The sequence below is a fragment of the Taurulus bubalis genome (assembly GCF_910589615.1).
Source record: "Taurulus bubalis genome assembly, chromosome: 11".
Lineage (NCBI taxonomy): Eukaryota > Metazoa > Chordata > Actinopteri > Perciformes > Cottidae > Taurulus > Taurulus bubalis.
The window spans coordinates 6,997,609-7,019,508 of NC_136599.1; the positions used below are offsets into that span (position 1 = coordinate 6,997,609).

Below are 21,900 nucleotides of genomic sequence, written 5' to 3' on the forward strand. Positions count from 1 at the left end.
AGGTTAGAGAAGCTTGTCTTTGTCGAATGGGCGTAACTGATTATATTATCTTCCCATTTTCACAAGTGAACAGACTGCAGTGTACTGCAAGTTTAAATAAGCTGCATTATATGTTAAATACAGCTACACAGAGAAGCAATGTGTTCCTGCACTGTCTTGATGTTATAGTCGAGTGTGTATATACTGGAATAACTGCTGCTCCTGTTTTTAAATGTGTAAGTCCACCCATCCCAAATGCTGGATAAAATATATTATATTGATATATTGTCTTTTAGGTTACTAAGTTTGTATTTAGGCAAGACTGCTTGGCGCATCTGTTGGGCAAGGGATGTGTTGCTCTTAAGTCTCTGGCTATGTGCGATGCTATTGGACGGGACAGTTCAAGCTGCCTCCAATGGCGTGTCCTTGTCCAGGAACGTGACTAGATTGGCTCGACGTAATTGGCCGGGTACAGTCCCTCTCGGCCGCTGTCCATACGACCTCGACACCAGCCTTGCTCGTCTTCGTCCTCGGTCTTGGTCAGTTCATCACCTGTGAAGGAAACACCACTCCTTTAATCAGCTCGCAGTCCTTTGTCAAATAGTGAATGGAAATCGGAAAAATTAAGTAAATTACAGCTGGTTATTTATTCTCATTAATGCACTCGAGGTCTTTTGTAAAACTTATTGATGTAATGTCTGTTTTTGTACTCATAAACAGTATTTTTTAAGTTATTAACCAACTTAAACTTTTTACATTATCTAATTTTAAAGATCAAGTTTTAATTTAATAAGTTATATATCAAATTCATTTAATTTAAATTAATTTGATAAGGAGGCGCGACCACAGTTTCATCCCAAAATAAAAAAGGCAAAGAAGCACTTTAGTGGCACTTACTTATAGCACTTTGTAGTTTGGCTTTCTTGAAGAAATTGTACTTTCTTGATTCTTGTTGTTCTGAGTTTTTACTCATGGTTGAATGCACTTATTGTAAGTCGCTTTGGATAAATGAAATGTAATGTAAAAGTTAAAGGTACCCCGTGGAGCTTTTGACCACCAGTGGCATTATGAGACAATGTTTTTTTTATTCGTGGGTTCCTGCTTTGTTTTCGCTCACAACAGGTCCAGCATGCAAAAGTACAAGCACATGTGTGCCTCGATACAATTGAATGATTTCACACTATTTCACTGAACAACAGACGAAGAACCAAGAAAAGCAGCAAACGTGCCAACAAAATACAAAGACGAAGACTATTCTCAAACAATGCAAATATTTAAAGAAGATTGGCTTTGGGAATGTGTTCTGAGATAAGAAAACAATTAAACATGTTTTTTAGACCTTAAGGACACACACGAGCTTTGGTGAGTAACAATAATGTAAATAGTAATTTTGTTTGTTTACAAAATGTCCGCAGGGCAACTTTCTTTTTTTCTTTTTTAAACAAAGAAACTAACAGAATTTGCATGCTACAGGTATTAGCTGTATTTAACAGCCCTTTAGTCATTGCCAGATATCCACGAGAAGACTTAAAAACACCTAATCTAAAACAGTGTGCTCAACAATAGGACCTGCATGTGCAGAACGAGAGGATGAAGAAGAAGAAGAGCTGTGGCTTCATCAGTAGTTTTTCCAGTAAAGCGTGTTTTTAAACCGTTAGTCATGTCGCTGTGTTGCGCTCTAAAGCGCTTTTTTAAACAGCATTTCCGAAAGAGCTTGTGTTAATTGGTGGCAAGTGACCTCTAATTGGTTTTCCATGTGGCAATTATTGACTAACCACTGCTATCTATTCTGTAGAGGACGGGGGCTTTAGCATAGAAACCAGGAGAGAGTTGCTGGTTTTTGACCACCTGGTTGATGCCACCGCTCGTCATCTTGTGATTAAACTACAGCGTTCCAGCCCCTTTATAAACATCAATAAGTTCAGAAATTAGAAGAGAAATCATAACCTATATGATGTTAACTCATGTCATCATGGTCACTGACAAATACCTGCTTTGAAGGTGAGCTCATCCTGCTCCTGGCCTTCATAATCATAGAGAGCGCGGACACGGACTCCTTTCCCAGAGCTGGAGTCTTCTTCAAAAGAGTTGCCGTTGCCGCCGTTGCCGCTGTTTGCTCCGTTCCCGCCGTTGCCACCGTTTTCGTTGCCAGAGAGCGTAGCGGGCTGCTCATCATCGGACCACTCAGTCGTGTAAGCTTGGTTTTTTTCATAGCTGCTCACACTGGAAGATAGAGGAAATGCAAGGTGAGAAAATACAATTTAAAATCAATTAAAAACCCAGTAGTAGTCGCATCGTTGCACTGGGAGATGTGTTCCTTCTTTATGATGAACATGGGCACTGTCGTTTATTTTGAATTGTTCCCACGCACACCATCCCGCTGCTATAAATACTCACCGACGGAAATTAGTCCCCAACAAATACACAATTCACTCCTGTTTGAGTAACATTTTCTGATTTAGGACATTATTTAAAAAACGTGAACGTATGTGACCCAATTTTAAAGATGTGTGTCCAGACCGATGGGCTTGGGAGTGGAAACTTTGTTAGTTTTGGTCTTTTCATGAGATTTGTTGACACAAACACTATCATTATAGAGCAATTTAATGAAAACATGCATCACAAAATCTAATTTCATGATAATTCATGATTCAGATAGATTACTAACCTGCTGCGGTCACCAGGTGGAGCCACATGGTCGGTGCTCGGAGTGGGTGGGGCTCCGTCTGGTTTCTTCTTCTTTGGGGGAGCAGCGGCCTGGTCTGGGTTGTATTCCTGGAGATTAGAGTGAAAGGAAACGCATGAAAGTGGAATGAAGAAGAGCAGGAAGTAAAGAGGAGAGGGGTCTAATGTGTGCGTATGAAGGTTTACCGTTGTACCTCAAATGCAGGCCAGTTCATATGCATGTCAGGGCCGTGGTTGTTGCTGAACCACTTTAGGTCTTCTTGTGTGTTTGCAGTGAGGATCGTGCGCTCCAGTTCTCTGTATATTGTGGCATAGCTGAGGAGAGAAGGGGAACATGGAACAAATGGTGAGGATGAAAAGTGCCGGAAGAGACTCGGGGTCTGCTGCCAACTTGGCAACAGAAACCACAATGTGGTTCAAATTCTGGGTTGAGCGAGATCCCACATTAGGTCATGACAAGACTGAAGTGTCTCCCTGAGTTTTCTGCTGAAGCCTCCAGCAGCTGAAGTATTTGGCCTGAATAATCCTAATAATCCTCGACAAGGATATTATTGTTTATATTGCTACAGTTTCCCCAAATATCCCCAATGTGTAAGAGATTAAAACATTGTAGTGTTACTACCACATTTTACAAACATGATCCAAGTGGTATTTTCTTTCCAAAGATGAAACATTAAATAAATGGATGCTGTGTTTGATTTAAGTACTCAGGAAATTTAATTTTCATAACTAGATTTTGGAAAGATGAGATCTTTTTTAAAAAGCGATAAAATCATCTGGCAGTGGAGCAAAGGCTGTTTAACTTAATGGTTAAACTTAATCAAATTCAAGCCAAAACATTATTGACTTGACTTTAATAACACTGTGGCTGTCATCATTTCAGCTCAAGAAACTAAAGAAACATACTGTTGATGTGTGCTTTTATTTTCAGTGGGCATTTATTTTCATATATATAAGTTATTGCATTTGTAGCAAATACTATTCAATCCCAGAACATGTCTAATAATCTAATTTGGTTTTATTAGAATTGGGAAATAACTTATTCAGTGATTAATAAAATGGAAACTACATAAAATGATGATGCTTATTAAATGTTTTGTAGCGTGTTATGGGCAACCACAAGCAGTTAAAACCGAACTATCGCATATTTTTTTCTCTAAAACCTGCAGTTCAGGACAACACAGGTGAGGTCACGAGTAGCAAAGTGTGAATGATGACAGAAATCGGGATAAACTGCATCACTATCCTCTAAACAGCACAGGGCTTGAATCATCCACGGCAACCAAAGGCAGGTTTGATGAAAGAACCTGAAAAGCACTTTGCTGTGAGTCCCGGCTTTGTTGTTACACACAGGTTAAAAAAATGACAAGCGTTCGACTTCAATTCAAATTCAGTTTGGCAGAAACGTCATTGAATTAATTAGTGCTGTGAGTGTGACCGCTAATGGGAAATGCATGCCTGGTTGAGAAGAGTGTGGAGATGAATCAATTTGAAGTGAACTGTGCTGAATGTGACAACAAGAATCAAGCTAATCTATTATAAAATGTGTTTGCAATGTGATCATTTCTGATTCAAAGTAAAACAAAAAGGTACAGTGAGCAATCATGCTCAAAGAGATTTGTTCCCACGCTGCAAACAGTATAACTATGAATTAACTTGAATTCACATCGCATTGAGGGGGAATCATATAAAAAGGTGAAGTACACTGCAGGGAATTGAGAAGCATACAGAGATAAAATGATTTTTGAAACTGCAGCTTTATGAAACTTAAGTGTCTCCCGTGGCCCGGCTCACCTTGGGTTCTCGGTGAGGTTAAGATGGCGTTTGATGTCCAGCAAGGCCTCCTTGAGGAAGGTCAGCCTCCGGACTTCATGCTGCTGGCACTGGTCAAACACCTGCTCCATGCACTCCATGTACTGCGGGGTGCACTTATTCAGCTCCTCCAGAGACTTCTCATACTTTTCTTTAGCCTGGCAAAAAAAGAAAGAAAAAAAACCTGGTTTTGTCCCTCTGAGCTTGCACTACAACTCATCTTTAAAAGTCTTTATCGTGTGCTTGCATACAAATAAATCTTGGATCTACTGACCCATGTGACAATGTTTTATATGCATGCAATTGTGTGTATTTACGTCAATGCAGGACTAAATAAACTAAAAAGACTTTTTCCCCTCGGCCTTGCTCTCACCTTCTGCATATCCTGTTTGCATTTGTCCACTTTCTCGTGCAGCTTCTTCTGCTGGTCTGCTGTGACAGAGGCCTCAGTCTTGCCGTTGGCCTCGCGGGCTGCAGCCAGCTTCTCCTCCTTGCAGGCCAAGTGGTAGGACTTCTTAGCTGCCTCCATCTGTATGTCCAAACACGGCAGGCATCGTCAGTATGTCGCAGACATGATCCAATGTGACCGAAGGAAGTCACATCAACTCGTCTCAAAAGGGAAGATGACCTTGCCCAGACAAGATAATAGATCTTAATGTGATTAGTATCTATAACCGCGTAGATATTATCATGTCCTTGGTTCCACGACCATTTAGCTAATAATGGTTTAAAAAAAAAAGAACAACAATACTGTAAGTTTTCCATGTATAGTCGAGCAAACCCAGTCAGAGTCAGGGTCTAATAGGCCTCTCATATCATACAGGTCCAGGCCCAAAGCAAAGCTCCAAAACCTCAAACACAGCGTTTTATCAATGGTGACGTTTGTATCGACAAAAAATCAAGACTTGGTCCACTGACAATTAATAAGTGATAGATTGAGTTTTTGTTTGAAATATCACATGCAAAGAAATTGTATTCAAATGTAGCTCTCAGAGCTGGAAACATGCCAGTGAAACCACCACGACCTCGAAGAAACCCCAGGATCGGCCTCAGCAGGCCTCCCCTCAGACTAGGCTTGGACCCATAGACACTCAACAATTGAGCCGAGATGGCCTAGTATTGCTATAATACATTTTAACCAAATTTATAAAAAAGTTCAGTGGACACATTTACAATCAGCACTGATTGGACAACTACGAAACAAGTGTTGTTCCCTTTAAACTGTCAATAAATAACATGTAGTCCACTTGAGGGCAGTGGAAACAAGTTGGGAACACAACATTGACATATTATTATTTTCTTCTAGGTTCACATGGCCAACTTGTTGGGAAACCGTTATTTATTTACACATCGGAGCAACATCATCATTCGTTTGTGTCCACCTGATGAATCTATGTCCGACACTCTTTTAGTCGTTTTTGTTCTCCATGAGCAACTGAAGCAAATATCTGTCTCTCAATATCTGTCTCTCTAGCTGTTAAATATTCCACTATGTCCACCAGCCAGTCTCTAACAGTGCCGAGTTGGGTTATTAGAGCTTTTTTGCTGACAGCATCTGCCTGCTGTGGCAGAGAATTACACTCAGAGCGGTGAGAGAGAACCAGGCAGTAAAGTTGTGGGTCTGGCACTTAAAATCAATGACCAAAAGGTGTGTGAATGAATATTGCTGTGACACAGCTGGACACAGAACACCATCACACGCACGAGGTGAACGCCAGAAGGAACCAGAGAGCAGCTCATTTATGAATATGACTTGTTCTGTGGCACCAAAGACAAAGATGATGAGTCATATATACGTTTGTTTCCACCCTTCCTCCTCACCTCCTTGAGCTTTTTGGCCCACGGTTTCTGAGCCTTCTTGAAGCCTTCATCCGCCTCCTTGGCCTCTTTGAAGCCTCCGATCATCTGCTTGTGATAGGCTTCCTTCTGCCAGTTCTTCACCTTCTCCACGTCCTCGTTCGTCAGGTTGTTCTTCACATCTTGGTGCAGCTCACTCACCTTCTCTGCCTCGGTCATCACAGCCAGCCAGGCTCTCTCCACAGAGCCGTACTGTGGGCCTGGGGGGGGGGGGGGCAAATATTAGCAGATGAGCAAACTGTGTAAACGGAGGCTTTGGCAAATTGAAAGACAGCGTGACGTGCATTCATTTGTTGAGCGATTTAGTTAATTGACCCCATGCCACATGCTGACCTTTCTCAATGAGCTGTCTCCATCTCTTGGACCACGCAGTTAGCTGATCACCGTACGCTTTTTCTATCTTGGCACGTTCCTGCAGGCAGCCCATGAGGTCATTGCAGAGCCGATGGCCGTCATCAACTCTCTTGACAGCACGTTTGTAGTTCCCCACCTGAGAACACAGAAAGGAAGAGGATAAAGGGAGACAACGGAAATATGTCTTTACATGTGTCACAGAAGAATCTGCATGAAAATACACTAAAACAAAACTAATGAAAATGGTATTTTTATACATGTGATAATATGCTTCTTGATGTATATGGGGAAAATGGGGGACAATTCCCCTCGCTCGGCAGTCTGATCGGAGCAGTGATTAGCAGCTGCGTTACAGAGGCTCCTCGGCTCTGATTGGTTGCCGTTCTTCGGGTGCAGAGGAATCTTGCAAATGTCATTGGGAGACCTTAAAGGAGGCAGAGGAACCTCGTTTTCCCACAGATTATCGGTCTCATGTTCTACTGTCAGGATGCAGCGACAACATGTTATTTTAAGTGACCAAAATGCAGCTTTGAGAACACTGTCTATTAACCGAATAGGTTTTTTAATACAGAATGTCATGTGCATAAACAAACAGTTTTGGGGGTCATGTGCTGGTATTAAATGCAGTAGCTAGAGGAAAATACCCCCATGAACGCGCTAAGAGGCAATTGTGTCCAGATTCTAGTTATCTGCAGATTATATTTCATTTATTTTATATTAATTTACACTGAGTGAAATAAGATATTTTTTTGAAAGACCTAGTTCATTCTCCAAAAATCAGGCAACATAATAATAAAAGTGAGGGGGAAGATGTTAATGTTTTTCATTTTTATAATAAACAGGAATATATATATATACTGTATATATCTTGTTTTGCTAGAGTTATGAATGGTTCCTCAGATGCAATACAGAGGCATTAACTGTACTTGCATTTGTTGTACACTGGCTGAATTACACGTGACTGTCCCATTTCACCCTCTAATGCATGTTAACCAGCACTCTTCGATATGTTGAAGCATTTTTTTTGTCATCCTACTCTATCAAACACACCAGTATTCAGTGTTACTGTCTGCCAAAACTGCCTTTGCTTTTAGATCTCTCCACCTTAAGCGGTACCGCCTTAAAAGAGTGCTGCCAGGTCGCGTGGCTCCGCCCCCTCAGTGCCTGCAGGGGGCGTGAGCTCATGGTGCATGATAAAGGCAGTGAGGAGGGGGTGGGGGATGCTCGTGCCTGTGCATGTGTAGTTATGCAATGACAAGGGCTTGTGTGTGTATGTGTATGTGTGTGTGTGTGTGTGTGTGTGTGTGTGTGTGTGTGTGTGTGTGTGTGTGCGTGTGCGTGTGTGTGTGTGTTAATCCTCTTGAGTAGTGTAATGCAGGAAGACAGATCTTCAGGGGTAGACGTCGACGCAGAGACCCAAATACATAGAAACCGCAGATTGCATGTGCTCATGCTGTAAATACATACAGTCATGCACATACATGCGCAAACGCATAACTCGTGGAGAGGCAGGCTGCAGCGCTGCGCTGTGATTGGTCCTGACACAAGCATGCATGTGTGCTTACACGGTCTGAGATGAGAGAGCTGCAGGGAGGCAGCGAGACAGGTGTGCGGACGGTATGAGCTTTGGCCTGTGTGGCAGATTGCCAAGTCACACCAACAACAACAAGCAGGTGGACTCGCTCCACATATGAAAACACACCTGAGCTCTTGTATTTGTACGGTGTGGTGATTGTATTAGGGATATATTGAGTTCTATTAGTGCTACACAGCCCAGCTGTGTCAAACATCAACATGTATGATGATGAAACCTGAGAGTAAAGTATTTCTCTGGCCTGTATAAACCATGAGCTGTGTTGCTAGCATACAGAGGCTATAGGCAGGTGCATGTGGTGAAAGGCCGCCTCAGAGCGACTGATGACTGAGGCTCTTTGTCTTTGTCTCCGCGGCGAAGAGCCATGATACAAAGAAGACTCTGTGCTGAGGGAATTCATTAACGCTACTTTGGTGAGAGTAAAAAGTCTACACAGACACACACACACACACACACACACACACACACGCACATACGCACACACACATGGATGGCTTGAACGTGTCTGATGATTGTGTTTGTTGTGTTTATTCATTTGTTTTGCGATGTACCCTGTGATGACACAATTTACGACAAATATCATACACAATATACTGACAAAATAACTGCAGTCTTAGAAGTCAAGACTGCGTTGAAGAAGTGTTTACATTCGGCTCTCACCTCTTAAACAAAGAAAGTATTTATCATATTTATATTTAAATATATATTCTATTTATTGTGAAATCCATTTGGGTTGTGTCCAAATAGTTAAAGTAAATGATGGAAGCCTCTTTATTATGCATTAGTTTAATTTTCTTTTTTCTTAGTTTTTCATAAGTTGTCTTTTTGTCTACTAAGGGAAATAAATAAATACAAAATAAATAAGCCAAAGTCTAACCTTAGCCCAATGTATTTTAATTTGTAGTTTATACATTTGATGTACTTTGAGAATTTGTATTTGTATCTTTCCAAACTTTTATGTAATTACCAAATCACTGGAAAGAAAGTGAAGCCGGGCTACGAAAACACATTAAATTACTTCAAAAAGTACATGTGCCAGTTCCCAAAATAAGATTTGAAAAAGAGAATGATGCAAGAGTATCTTATTAACGTGTCAAACCAGTCTGCTACACAGACTCTACTGGCAACAGTATTATGTTTAGTTCAACCACAGCTTGTCTACTTGTGTTTGTTTTCATCACTGCGGCCAAAAATACAGATGCTGCAAATCAACATTTGCATAAAATATCTTTAGCTGCAGTTCTGCCTAATGAGATGGAATAATTCTTAATCAGGTCACTTTAAGACCTTAATTTAAAGCAATATTTTTTATAGTTTTGGAAATACCCTTGCTAATGGTAAGATGAAAAGATTGATACAAGTCTTATATCTGTCTGTTAAATATGCAGCTGGTTATTGTTGCATAGATAAAAGTGTTTTTAACGCCCTGGCAGAGTGACCCTCTGGGGTTGCGGGTTGAAAACCCTTCATCACACACGTGGCGGTTCGGTCTTTACCTCCCAGAAGCTGTCCATGGTGTCGTCAGCAACTGCAACCTCATCGTAGGAGCCAGACATTTTCCTGGATGTGGAAAAGCACTCTAATGACTAAACCTGTCCTCTGCAGCCGAGCTGGGTTCCTCATGCACTGAAAGAAGAACAACAACACAACATGTGACATCACGTTACACAAACACAGGAACATAGAGGTGCGCGAGGAGACCGAGGCGGCCAAGCTGCGCACCAAAGAGGAGAAGCAATGGAGGAATTTTCCATGGCAACTGGAGGAAACCTTCCAGTGCGATGGTTTCTATTTGAGACGTTTATAATAATTAGATAAAAATAGTCTCCTCCGCCATGCATCCAGCGCCGTGCCCCGAGGAACCAGAGAGGGCATCTTATACTGGCGTGTCCTAGAAAAGATACCGGAGAGTGGAGCATCACGGCAGCTCTGACCCTAAATCCTTCCGTTGTGCAACTCATTCTTCTGACACATTACATCTGAGAGAAAGCTGGAACAGACATATAAACAGCACATGTGCTACACGGTGTGTGGCAGCCCAGAATGCACTTTGTATGTCAACACAGATGTGTCATTGCCACCAGTACTGTTCTTATATTTCCAGTATTACTACATCCGGTCTGCTTTTTACTACTTTGCATGTGTACAGTATATGTTTTGAGCATTGTCTTCAAGATTCAAGATCTTTTTATTGTCATATGCACAGATAACAGTTACTCTGTACAATGAAAAGCTTATTTTTCTAGGTCCTCCTTACTTACAATAAACTTAAGTTACAAAATATTTTTTTTTAAATTAAGAATACAAAAAAGCATTGCTATAAATGCTAATAGTATAAGAACATATATAAGATAAGGCACAGAAATATGACAACAGTGTTGCAGAATTAATTCATTGTCTTTGCCCTTTGTCGACTTTTGTCGTACCTGTATATATCTTTATTCATTTTTGTGGTATTTTTCTTTTTATAAGTAACCAAACAAAGAGAATTGAATCCTTTCTAAATTTCAGATTTTTTCAGATAAAATTCAAGGAAAACTAAAATAATCGTGTCACCCTAAAATATAACAGAATTGTAGGTGATGAGCACACCTATAGATGTGGTTTAATCACCTATTACTTAATTAACCCTACAGAATAGAGACCCGTCTGGATTTCCTCCAGCGTTAGAGGTGATTAATATTTGTTTGACGTCTGGTCGATATCTTACCACCGTGGTTAAAACAGTAGAGATTGCGAGGCGCTTTTTCTGTATTGAACTCTTTTTGAAGCCTAATCCATTTTTCTCACATGACTAATGTCTTCCCGTTGACAGAGAGCTCCTTATTGCACTGCAGCAACCAATATATTATGTTGTATGAGCCTCATAATAATGACATTCTGTTGATAATGTTCCCTGCTCTGACATTGTTTCAAGTAGATGTTTCATTATTATCTACTTCTGCACATGGCCCAACAGTGCACAACTTTATTAAAGCTTTTAATTAAAACAATAACAAGTTTTGATGAATGTTATTAAGAGCACAGCGCAACAATTGATTAATTCCAATATGCACAATGCAAATGAAGTGTTAGTTAAGCGTGCTAGACTGAGGTCAATGATGAAGGATGACTGGTGGCCACGTCAGATTAGAAGCTGAGTCTGCACTTTAAAGTCTGCTACAGCACAAGGCATATTTTGTTGAAATATGACCGGAGCCCTCTGTGCTTCATCCCTCATCTTCCTTCTGCAGTCAAGTGCATACTAATTCCTGCAACATCCTTCATCCCCGGAATGAGTCATGAAAAATGACTCCCTGCGTTAGGCTCAATCTGAAGCGGACTGACCTCACTTTCCTTAACAACATAATTGTCCTTGTGAGAAAAATAAAATTCCTTAAAACTACAAGGTCAGCTAATGAAGGGAAAAGTACGTCTAGCAGCAGCTCCTGCAACACGCTGTTTGCACAGGGGGTCTACTCGTAAAAGAAAATGTGATCAGGGGAGCGTTCATGCCCAGTGTGATTGGATCTGGTTTCAGCTGCAGAACAGGCAATCTATTTCTGCTCACTCAGGGTTTCTATAGAACATTGACCGATTAAGCCAAGCTGTATTTTATCAGAGGCCTCGGCTGCTGTCACCAGGCATCACGCCGGTCTGTGGTGCTCCCAACAGTCGAGGCTGTCAGGCACTGGCTATTTCAAGAAGGCACAACACAAAACACCAAAAAGAACTATTTCACAATCAGTGTCTGAATCAGAGACAACTTGAGCCTTTCAGTTGCACTGGGATCAGCAGCAACGTATTGCTCTGGTAATTCATCGCTTTTTTTTCTGAAAAGATGAACCAGAGAATTTCAAAAATGTATTTTTTTTCTGTGTACTCTACTCTTCTATAATACCTACAGTGTTCGATGCAGTAGGGGACCGTTTCTCTTTATAGAACAACATTTGACTGAAAATAGAGGAATACTGAAGGTTTTGCTAATCCAAGAAATAACATAGAAATGTCTTCATCCAGACATATAGATCTCTATCATCATCTATAAAGTACAGTGCAGTCAAAGTTTACATGATCCCCTCTATATCCTTCCATCAGGTTATTGACCATCATCATATCTTCATCCGTTGGGACAAACCCTCAGTAACCCTCTTCTTGAAAGACCCCATTCTGCCAAACCACAGGAGCATTGTTAGCCCCCCTCATGACCTCCCTGACGTATTCAAGATAAGACATGCCAATGAAAACACATTTTTTCAAGGCATAGTTTGACATTTTGGTGAATATACTTATTCGCTTTCATCCTGAGAATTAGACCCGCGATAGACCCCCCTCAACCGCAACCTGTCCACAAAATATGCAACCACATCCTCAAAGGCTCACTTATTAAGCTATAATATATGGTTTGTTTAATCCGTACAATAAACAAATAATGATATTGATCTTTGCATTGAATTCCCAGCAAGAAAGCAAATGAATTTCTCAAAATGTTGGACTGTGCTTTTACAATTCCAAATCCCCCAGTGAGACTTCCCTTTGAGGATGCTTTTCTTTTGGCCGCTCGATGTTTTGTAACATATAGAGTATGTACATGTGTAATCAAAGGGATTAATAATATGCTTATAATAAACCCATTTGCAATTCGTGAAAGTGAAGAATTGTCGTGAAAAGAATACGTTGTATAAACTCCTACCTGCTCCCTAATACAGATATGAAGGGCTCATTCTGAGGCAACGGAAACACAACAATTCAGCGTTTCTTAGTTTTAGGTGAATGAAAAAGACAAATAGTTATGAATATCAAAGCATATTCCATTTATGCTAATAGACCATCCAAAATGCTACACACTGACCCTTCAAACAAACTTGCTCATACTTGGTTTCCTCTTTTGATAGGGACCTGCGTATCATCTGTTTGCATTTACATAACATGAAAAATTCATAAAAAGCAAATTTGCTCAGCTTTACTGACGTGTGCGTCCACTTCCAAAATAGTGTGAGGCTCTCTCCTCAGGAAATACAGACACAATCATAAAGAAAAGCAGCCTCAAAACCTTCTAGGTAAAAAATTATAATAAAAGATTTTGAAGAAGTAAAACACACTGAAACCCATAAGGCATAAAAACTGAACCATGTGATGCAACATGGCCTCATGCAGCTAAGTGGCCCTAAAGTGGCTGGTGTTAATCTCAGCAACAAACACACACCATTGGTTCTGCTACCTGTCCATCAGTCCGGTCCTCCAATCAGCTTCTACATTCGCGAGTACAACACCTGGTGACATGAAAGCTAGTTGAGCTCCGGCCCAATGCCAGAACGCCAGCTGATAACAACAACCTGTGCATCTCCAGGCTTAGTTCAACCAAATCTCACACACTTGCTGATGTCTAGAAAGCATTCGGATTAACAGGATAATTCCCAGATAGCGGTCCACGCGTTTCCTCAATCTCAAACTAGAGCACGGTAAAACATCATTCTGCAGCACGGTTTAATTATATGAAAGGTGAAAAGCTGATGGATGAGAGCGGAGAAGTCTCGGCTCGCTCGGCTAAACGACGCAGAGAGAACACACAGATCACGAGTCTCAGTTTCGGTCCATTGTGGGAGATTGTTGTGTGTCCCATGAGTCGGGTCAGGGTGGGGGGAGCGTAAGCATTGTGGAGAGGGGCTTATACTTATCGTTATTGAGGTCAATCCACCTCAATGACTGCGAACACACCTCCTGTTATCCAGTGTTTTAAGTGGTGAGGAAGTCATGATGAAGTCGGATTATCGTTTCTAATATTCCTCTGCTTTTTGCACAATTTTAAAAAATATAAATGGGACAGAATAAAGAATTATTTGGCTAGTGCGTAATGCAAAGAAACAAAGAAACATAAGTAAAAGTAACAGCTGGTCTGCACGAGACACTGTTATCCACCCACTCGCTGACCACAACACTTGCTGCTGTCAAAGCAATGCCATTTGTAATTGAAAGTCTTTCAGGAGTCTGTTGTGATCGCAGAGGCGGTATTGTCGCCTGGAGCTGACAAAATACGACGGTACAAACTTTTGCACATTTGTAAAGAGACTAAAAACACTCTTCTGCACATTCACTTACCACGGTTGGCTCCATCATTGAAATAAAGAATAAAAGAACAGCCCAGAAACACAACTCCTTGAATAGACTCCTTGAGGATGTGTGAATCTGTAGTCCAAATGAAATATCCTTTACGGCCGGTACTTTGAATGGTTAATGTGTTTGCCAATTTTATTTTTGCAGCTTTGACCTCTGTGGTCAACGGGAACCCAGAGAGGACGATAAGTCTGACCGAACCAGCATGTCTCCGAGGCTGAGGGATAATCCTGCACTGTGCCACTTGAATAGCTTTAGAGGGGGAGGGTGCTAGCTAGGAAGACGAGCAAAGAAGCGGATAGGACGAGTGAGACAAAAAGTGGAGAGAGGAATGTGATGTTGAGACAAAACTGTAATTATGACATTATATACTGGCAGGATAGCGGCACACAAATGTTGTTGCATTAGTTGTTTTGTTCAACTAAATGCTACAAGCATCTGCACAATACACACAAATGCTTTGAGGGGATTTTATTTTATTGTGTTTTTTAAATCCTCCGGATCCAGGAGAGACAAATGTTTCTGATACAGTCAGAAGCTCCAGTGTTGACGAGGAACCACAACAAACACGTAAGCTTGTTACCGTAAGAAGATTCCAGAGAGATGAACTAACTTTACACCAGCACATTGCCGAGCGCTCGCTATCCACCGACTGATTGGACAACACTGTTCAAAAGAGTTGCTGATCAAAAAGTACTTTAGTGATTCCCCCCCCCCCTCTTGAGTACTGCAAGGTAACCAAAGCAATCAACTACGGCTTCACTTCAAAATGAATGTGGCATGTCAAACATTCTAGAGGAATCAATAAAAGCCTTCAGTGGGTGTTGACAGTTGGTTCGCGTTGCATTTGGGTTGTCTGTGGATTCTGTTTGATAAGCGCAGCGTGTCCTCCTCCTCTGCTGACTGAGAACAAGAGGACACACAAGGAGAAAGACAGAGGGAGGTCTTTCATTGAGATATGAGCGAGGAGAGGGCGTCAGAGAGAAACCGAGCGAGACAACGGGGAGAAGGGGAGATGGAGATTGAAATGGAGGCACGGGAGGGACGTGATAGGAGAGAGGTAAGGGGGATGAGGGAGGGACGAGGGGCCGCTCAGACAGCCAGAACCGGCCCCGGGTGGAATAGAGAGAGCCGGAGGGCCAGGAGGGCAGCCGAACACATCAGGACACAGAGATGTGATTCATCTCTCGGCGGAGCGCGGAATAAGCAGGCTGCTGGATGTTGCCAGGAGACGGAGCTGCCTTGTGCAGACTTCACACACGCGCCGCCACAGCCGTCATTAAGCCGGTCATGTGACCGATGCTTTAGACAGTTGGTTGGATGGGTGGACGCAGAGTCAGCTGTTCAGCCCCGCGGTCGACTCGTGGGACGTCCTCGAGTGTATGCAACACACACACATACACAAACACACACACACACACACACACACACAATAGGGGAACTGGCGGCATGTGAGTGCAGAATAGAGAGGTGTATATGTACTGGAGAGGAGAGACTCAGTAGTCTGAGCTAGGTAATAGAAAAGAGGCAAAGCAGTAGAGACAGAGATAGAGGGTAAGTGAAGGAAAACCAGTGACGGTGGTCTTGTGATGTATTTTTCAGCTCAACCTGTAGTGCCGTGAGCCCTCTGCGCTGCTCGCTGGGGCATAGAGCAGGAGAGCCAAATGTGGTCTGATGTGTTGATCCAAATAGGGAGTCTGCAATAGTTTAGGGGGTAAAAAAACCCTCATCTTCTCTCTCCTCCATTCGCTTATTGGCCTACGCAACAGGGGGTGGGGGAGCCCATGAAATAGCCTTATACTTAAACATGTATAGTTTTCCTTTATTAGGAAACAAGGAGAAAACTAATTTGAGCGAGGAAGGTAAATGTGCTGCCCGATCCAATGCGGTTTTGCATGGTGAGGAAATTGCTCAATGTACACAAAACGTTTAGCACAAACACACAACTTAAGCACAGCACTCAAGTTCATCCAGTTACATTCCACAACTACAAAAAGGAATAGATGAAGGTGGGATTCTTAGAACCTGTTACAGGATGCCGCTCTCAATCTGTCCCCAATATCAAACCCATCAGCTGTTTCACAGAAGATGTCTTCCGAATACAAGAACAGCGACTTATCAAACACACATTTCATTCAGATTTGTTATGATTCTTTAATTTAGCCGGTGGGTATTTTAATGAAAAGATCTGATCCAAAGAGGCCTTTGCCTGCGCACGGGTGCGGGCTCATGATTTTCCAGCAAACAAACCGGATGACTCAGCTATCTGATTATGAATGCATCCAGAGGTGCTCTGGGTGGCTGCACAAGCACCATGTTTCTGCTTCATTGTTTGTTCCTTGTGTGTGTGTGTGTGTGTGTGTGTGTGTGTGTGTGTGTGTGTGTGTGTGTGTGTGTGTGTGTGTGTTCCAATCAATATTGATGTTGCACAACTGTGTGAGTTAGCCAGGTGTGCTATTGCTCAGCTCCCAGAACAGCAGACCGCACCCTAATGCATCAGCACTGGGAGCTAAATAACCAAAAGGACATTCAGCATGATTTCTGGAGGGAGATGTTCTCTTTCTCGTCCTCCATCCCGCATGGAGGTCAGAGGTCACGATCAGCTGCAGGTCATATGGAGCATGTTGCCCGTCATATGACAGCCCATAAAACACTTTGAACTGTGGTTCAATCTCCAACATCTGGGTTAATAAAAGGACTGTTCAATTAAGTAATAGCCTGGCACTGTGAAACAGGCTTATAGAGTGCATGTTGCCAATTGAATTTAAACAAAGACAATGATCACTGGATAAGAGACGACACAGCCATTGCCATGCCAAGACTAAAGAGAGTCTTACAAAGACAGAGTGACAGAACGGCAGTTTAAATATGTTCTCTGTTCTTGCCTTCCCTTAACTTCAGCTGTCTTTTTGCACAAGGAACATATCTCGATGGCAGTTATTATGCTCCTGTAAATGTCATTACCTGCAACACCTCTGAAAAACAATGTAAATAGATCATTTAATTGACAGCAAAGGGCTGTAAATCACCTACCGAGAATTAAATTAGTCCTTCCGTGAGATGAATCAATAAGCAACATGATGACACGGTTCACTGTCTCTTGTACTTTGTTTACAACTATTATTGCAGGCACCGTGCAGACAGAACTGTTGAATACACAGTACACAGTATTCATTTAATAACTTTGTTGCTACACTTTTCGCTCCAACGCTATATACCATCAGGGCAAAATTATAATTTGTCCAACACTTTGCTTTATGACCAAATAGCTGCAAAGCTAATTCCCATCGGCCTCAGCTGTTTTTTGTGTGTGTTTATGCTAATCAGCTAATGCTAGCATGCTACCATGCTAAAATAAGATGGTAAACATGACACCTGCTAACCGTCAACATTAGCATGGTCACTGTGAGCTTGTTAGCATTCAGCGGGAAACACCGCATGGCTAAGTACAGACTCACAGAGCCAATCACATGGCTGCAGACTGGTCTTGTTCAGCTATGACAAAAAATAAACTGTGCATAATACAGGAGACCGCTGTGTTTCTTCGGAGCAATGTGAACTTGTACATGTCGTTACCCTGTTGAACCATCCATGCCAGACATTTTGTGAGGATATAAAACAACAGTCCTTCTTTACACACAGATTAACAGAGATCCAAGTCGCTGAGACCAACACAGGGACAGAAAGAGAGACAGGGAGAGAGAGAGGGGAAGAGAGACAGAGAGAGAGACATGGAGAGAGACAGAGAGAGACATGGAGAGAGACAGAGAGAGAGACATGGAGAGAGACATGGAGAGAGACAGGAAGAGAGACATGGAGAGAGACATGGAGAGAGACAGGAAGAGAGACAGGAAGAGAGACAGAGACATGGAGAGAGACAGGAAGAGAGACAGGAAGAGAGACAGAGACATGGAGAGAGACAGGAAGAGAGACATGGAGAGAGACATGGAGATAGACAGGAAGAGAGACAGAGACATAGAGAGAGACAGGAAGAGAGACAGAGACATGGAGAGAGACAGGAAGAGAGACAGAGACAGGAAGAGAGAGAGAGAGACATGGAGAGAGACAGGAAGAGAGACAGAGACAGGAAGAGAGACAGAGACATGGAGAGAGACATGGAGATAGACAGGAAGAGAGACAGAGACATGGAGAGAGACAGGAAGAGAGATAGAGACATGGAGAGAGACAGGAAGAGAGACAGAGACATGGAGAGAGACAGGAAGAGAGACAGAGACAGGAAGAGAGACAGAGACATGGAGAGAGACAGGAAGAGAGACAGAGAGAGGAAGAGAGACAGAGACAGGAAGAGAGACAGAGACAGGAAGAGAGACAGGAAGAGAGAGAGAGAGAGAGAGACAGAGACATGGAGAGAGACAGGAAGAGAGACAGAGACAGGAAGAGAGACAGAGACAGGAAGAGAGACAGAGACAGGAAGAGAGACAGGAAGAGAGACAAAGACATGGAGAGAGACAGGAAGAGAGACAGAGACATGGAGAGAGACAGGAAGAGAGACAGAGACAGGAAGAGAGACAGAGACAGGAAGAGAGACAGAGACAGGAAGAGAGACAGGAAGAGAGACAGGAAGAGAGAGAGAGAGAGAGAGAGACAGAGACATGGAGAGAGACAGGAAGAGAGACAAAGACATGGAGAGAGACAGGAAGAGAGACAAAGACATGGAGAGAGACAGGAAGAGAGACAGAGACATGGAGAGAGACAGAGACAGGAAGAGAGACAGAGACATGGAGAGAGACAGGAAGAGAGACAGAGACAGGAAGAGAGACAGAGACATGGAGAGAGACAGGAAGAGAGACAGAGACATGGAGAGAGACAGGAAGAGAGACAGAGACAGGAAGAGAGACAGAGACAGGAAGAGAGACAGAGACATGGAGAGAGACAGGAAGAGAGACAGAGACAGGAAGAGAGACAGGAAGAGAGACAGAGACAGGAAGAGAGACAGAGACAGGAAGAGAGACAGGAAGAGAGAGAGAGAGAGAGAGACAGAGACCGGAAGAGAGACAGAGACATGGAGAGAGACAGGAAGAGAGACAGAGAGAGGAAGAGAGACAGAGAGAGAGACATGGAGAGAGACAGAGAGAAACATGGAGAGAGACAGGAAGAGAGACAGAGAGAAACATGGAGAGAAACATGGAGAGAGACAGGAAGAGAGACAGGGAGAGAGACAGGAAGAGAGACAGGAAGAGAGACAGAGAGAAACATGGAGAGAGACAGGAAGAGAGACAGGAAGAGAGACAGAGAGAAACATGGAGAGAAACATGGAGAGAGACAGGAAGAGAGACAGGAAGAGAGACAGAGAGAAACATGGAGAGAAACATGGAGAGAGACAGGAAGAGAGACAGGGAGAGAGACAGGAAGAGAGACAGGGAGAGAGACAGGAAGAGAGACAGAGATATGGAGAGAGACATAGAGAGAGACCGGACGAGAGACAGGAAGAGAGACATGGAGAGACTATTAAATGGATGCTGGCTGGATCCATCTCCAAATTTGGCTGTTGACCGGAAACATACATTTTCTAACAGACACCACACACACACACACACACACACACACACACACACACACACACACACAGTGATTTCACACAGTGTCCCGAGCGCTGCAGCAGTCGTTACGTAACTATCAAGCCTCTTGCCACAAGCTTCCTGGTGACACAAGACAGGGTTAAAATAAAACGTTCTGGGGAGGGCAAAGAGAGACGGACAAGAGAGGCAGAGCAGAGCGGGGGAGGGGAGGGGGAGACAGGCATATTGTGATGGATGGTGATGAAGGAATGAACTGCAGACATGCAGCAGTGGCTGTGAGATGGAGCTGAGAGGATGGAGGCGCTGGTTCCGGTCCAGCGTTTGCTGATGTCCAGGCAGAACGAGGGAGCCGAGGAAGGGAGGGAGCACACGAGAAAGGCAACAGTCGGTCTGGAAATGCTGCTGCTCTTCAAAACACGGCAGTTTTCCTCCCTCTTACCGTTTAGCTGCCTCACGCCGCACTGAATACTGATGGGCTGCCTCCAAACACACCGCCTGTACAATGTGTGCATGTGAAATTATGAGGAGCAAGGAGGGAGTGAGAGGGCGAGTTTATTAAAAAGGAGAGAGCGCTTCGGATTATTTTAACGAGAACGGGATGTGCATGCCTCAAAATATTTGAAACAAAATCAGCTAATATGTTCATAGAAAAAAATTATTAACCGTATTTAAAATGTTACTGTCCCCATCAACAGCAGAACTGAAATGTAAAACAGCGTCAAGGCTCGTTAGCAACAGCCTTTGGTGTCTTTCCAACGTAAATGTGACACATGAAACTGCAAAATAAAAATATTTCATTCTGATTTTGAAAACCAGTTAGAAACTTTATGTTCTTGATGGGAGAAAAATATGCATGTTTGGTTTGTCTGTACAGGAGAGGGACGAGAGGAGGAGGTGCTGACACAGCAAAAATGAAAACTCTCATAGTCAGCTGGAAAAGAAGTTTAAAATACAATAAAAAAAGGCTAAAGGTTCATGTTGGTTTTAGCCTATTAGCATGCTAACATTAGCTGACTAGCGCTAAGCCCAACATACACCTGAGACTGATGGGAACGTCATTCATGTAGCAGGTCTTAGAAATTATTGGGCAAATAGATATTTTGACCTGATTATAGCACAAGAAAAAAAGCCAGAAGATCAACAAAGTTGATCGAATTCATTCTAAGGGGGACATGAATCTTAGTACCCAAATTCATGGTCTCATAGTAGTTCTACTTAAAAACACAGATGCCAACCTCATGGTTGTGCTTATATCACCAAAGTCAGTAACATTCATCCTCTGGGGACCATGAATGTCTGTACAAACTCCACATTGCCATCCATGGAGTCTGACAGGAGAGTAAGCAACAAAACCAGTTTTCCCAGAGATCCGTCAACTGAATGCCCGGACTGTAATCACCTCACATCCCAATACCCACCGTATTACCCAGAGGCCATTGAGGCGGCGTAACTGACTGTGTGCCCAGAGACTAAAGACCTGAGACTCAAAACAGATCGGAGTTGCCAAAATCAAGACTAGAATCGCAACTGAACCAAGACTTGTTTACGGCGAGAGTCAAATCTGACTGCTGAAGACACAACTCGCCACTAAAAAGCAAAAACTCAAGACTTTATCACTCTTGGAATTGGCACAGACATTAAGTATTTATTTGAAGCAGTCGTGACAACAGATACAGCCAATTTGGCTCGGAGGGTGATGGATGGATACGTCTAATCCGGAGCCAAACTAGTGCTGCCGGTTGTTAAATAAAGAAGGAAGAAAAATAAATAAGTGTGGTGTAAATGTTTCCATGGAGGAATTGGCTATCCAGCCTGAAGGCATAAACAAGCCACCAAGCCTGGGCGACCTCCCCAGCTGGTGGTCAACTTTAAATTTGACTTGGAGAGCAAAGTGGGTCTGACGGATAACAAATACATTAAATGGTAGGTTTTATTTGAGCTCTTGCTATTTAAACACCATTACTGGCTGTGCTGCGACATTATTGT

General features: G+C 42.7%; 1 protein-coding gene across 1 annotated transcript; it reads right to left on the bottom strand.

Moving 5' to 3' along the window:
* Positions 1–414: 414 nt before the first annotated feature.
* On the bottom strand, positions 415–14,441 carry LOC306743603 (protein kinase C and casein kinase substrate in neurons protein 1-like). The gene is made up of 10 exons (XM_079226133.1): positions 14,360–14,441; positions 9,778–9,907; positions 6,659–6,823; positions 6,298–6,525; positions 4,850–5,005; positions 4,459–4,634; positions 2,859–2,979; positions 2,648–2,754; positions 1,970–2,202; positions 415–531 (listed from the first exon to the last, which is right to left on the bottom strand). Exons 2-10 carry the CDS (start codon positions 9,835–9,837, stop codon positions 422–424), a joined length of 1,356 nt encoding a protein of 451 aa, XP_079082259.1. The 5' UTR covers positions 9,838–9,907; positions 14,360–14,441; the 3' UTR covers positions 415–421.
* Between the last annotated feature and the right edge of the window lie 7,459 nt (positions 14,442–21,900).

Coding starts and splice junctions, on each gene's coding strand:
- LOC306743603 (XM_079226133.1), bottom strand. CDS start 9,837: ATGTCTGGCTCCTACGATGAGGTTGCAGTTGCTGACGACACCATGGAC. Junction 5,006..6,297: donor GGGCCAAAAAGCTCAAGGAG/GTGAGGAGGAAG, acceptor TTGGACATACAG/ATGGAGGCAGCTAAGAAGTC. Junction 2,203..2,647: donor CCACCTGGTGACCGCAGCAG/GTTAGTAATCTA, acceptor TCTATCTTCCAG/TGTGAGCAGCTATGAAAAAA.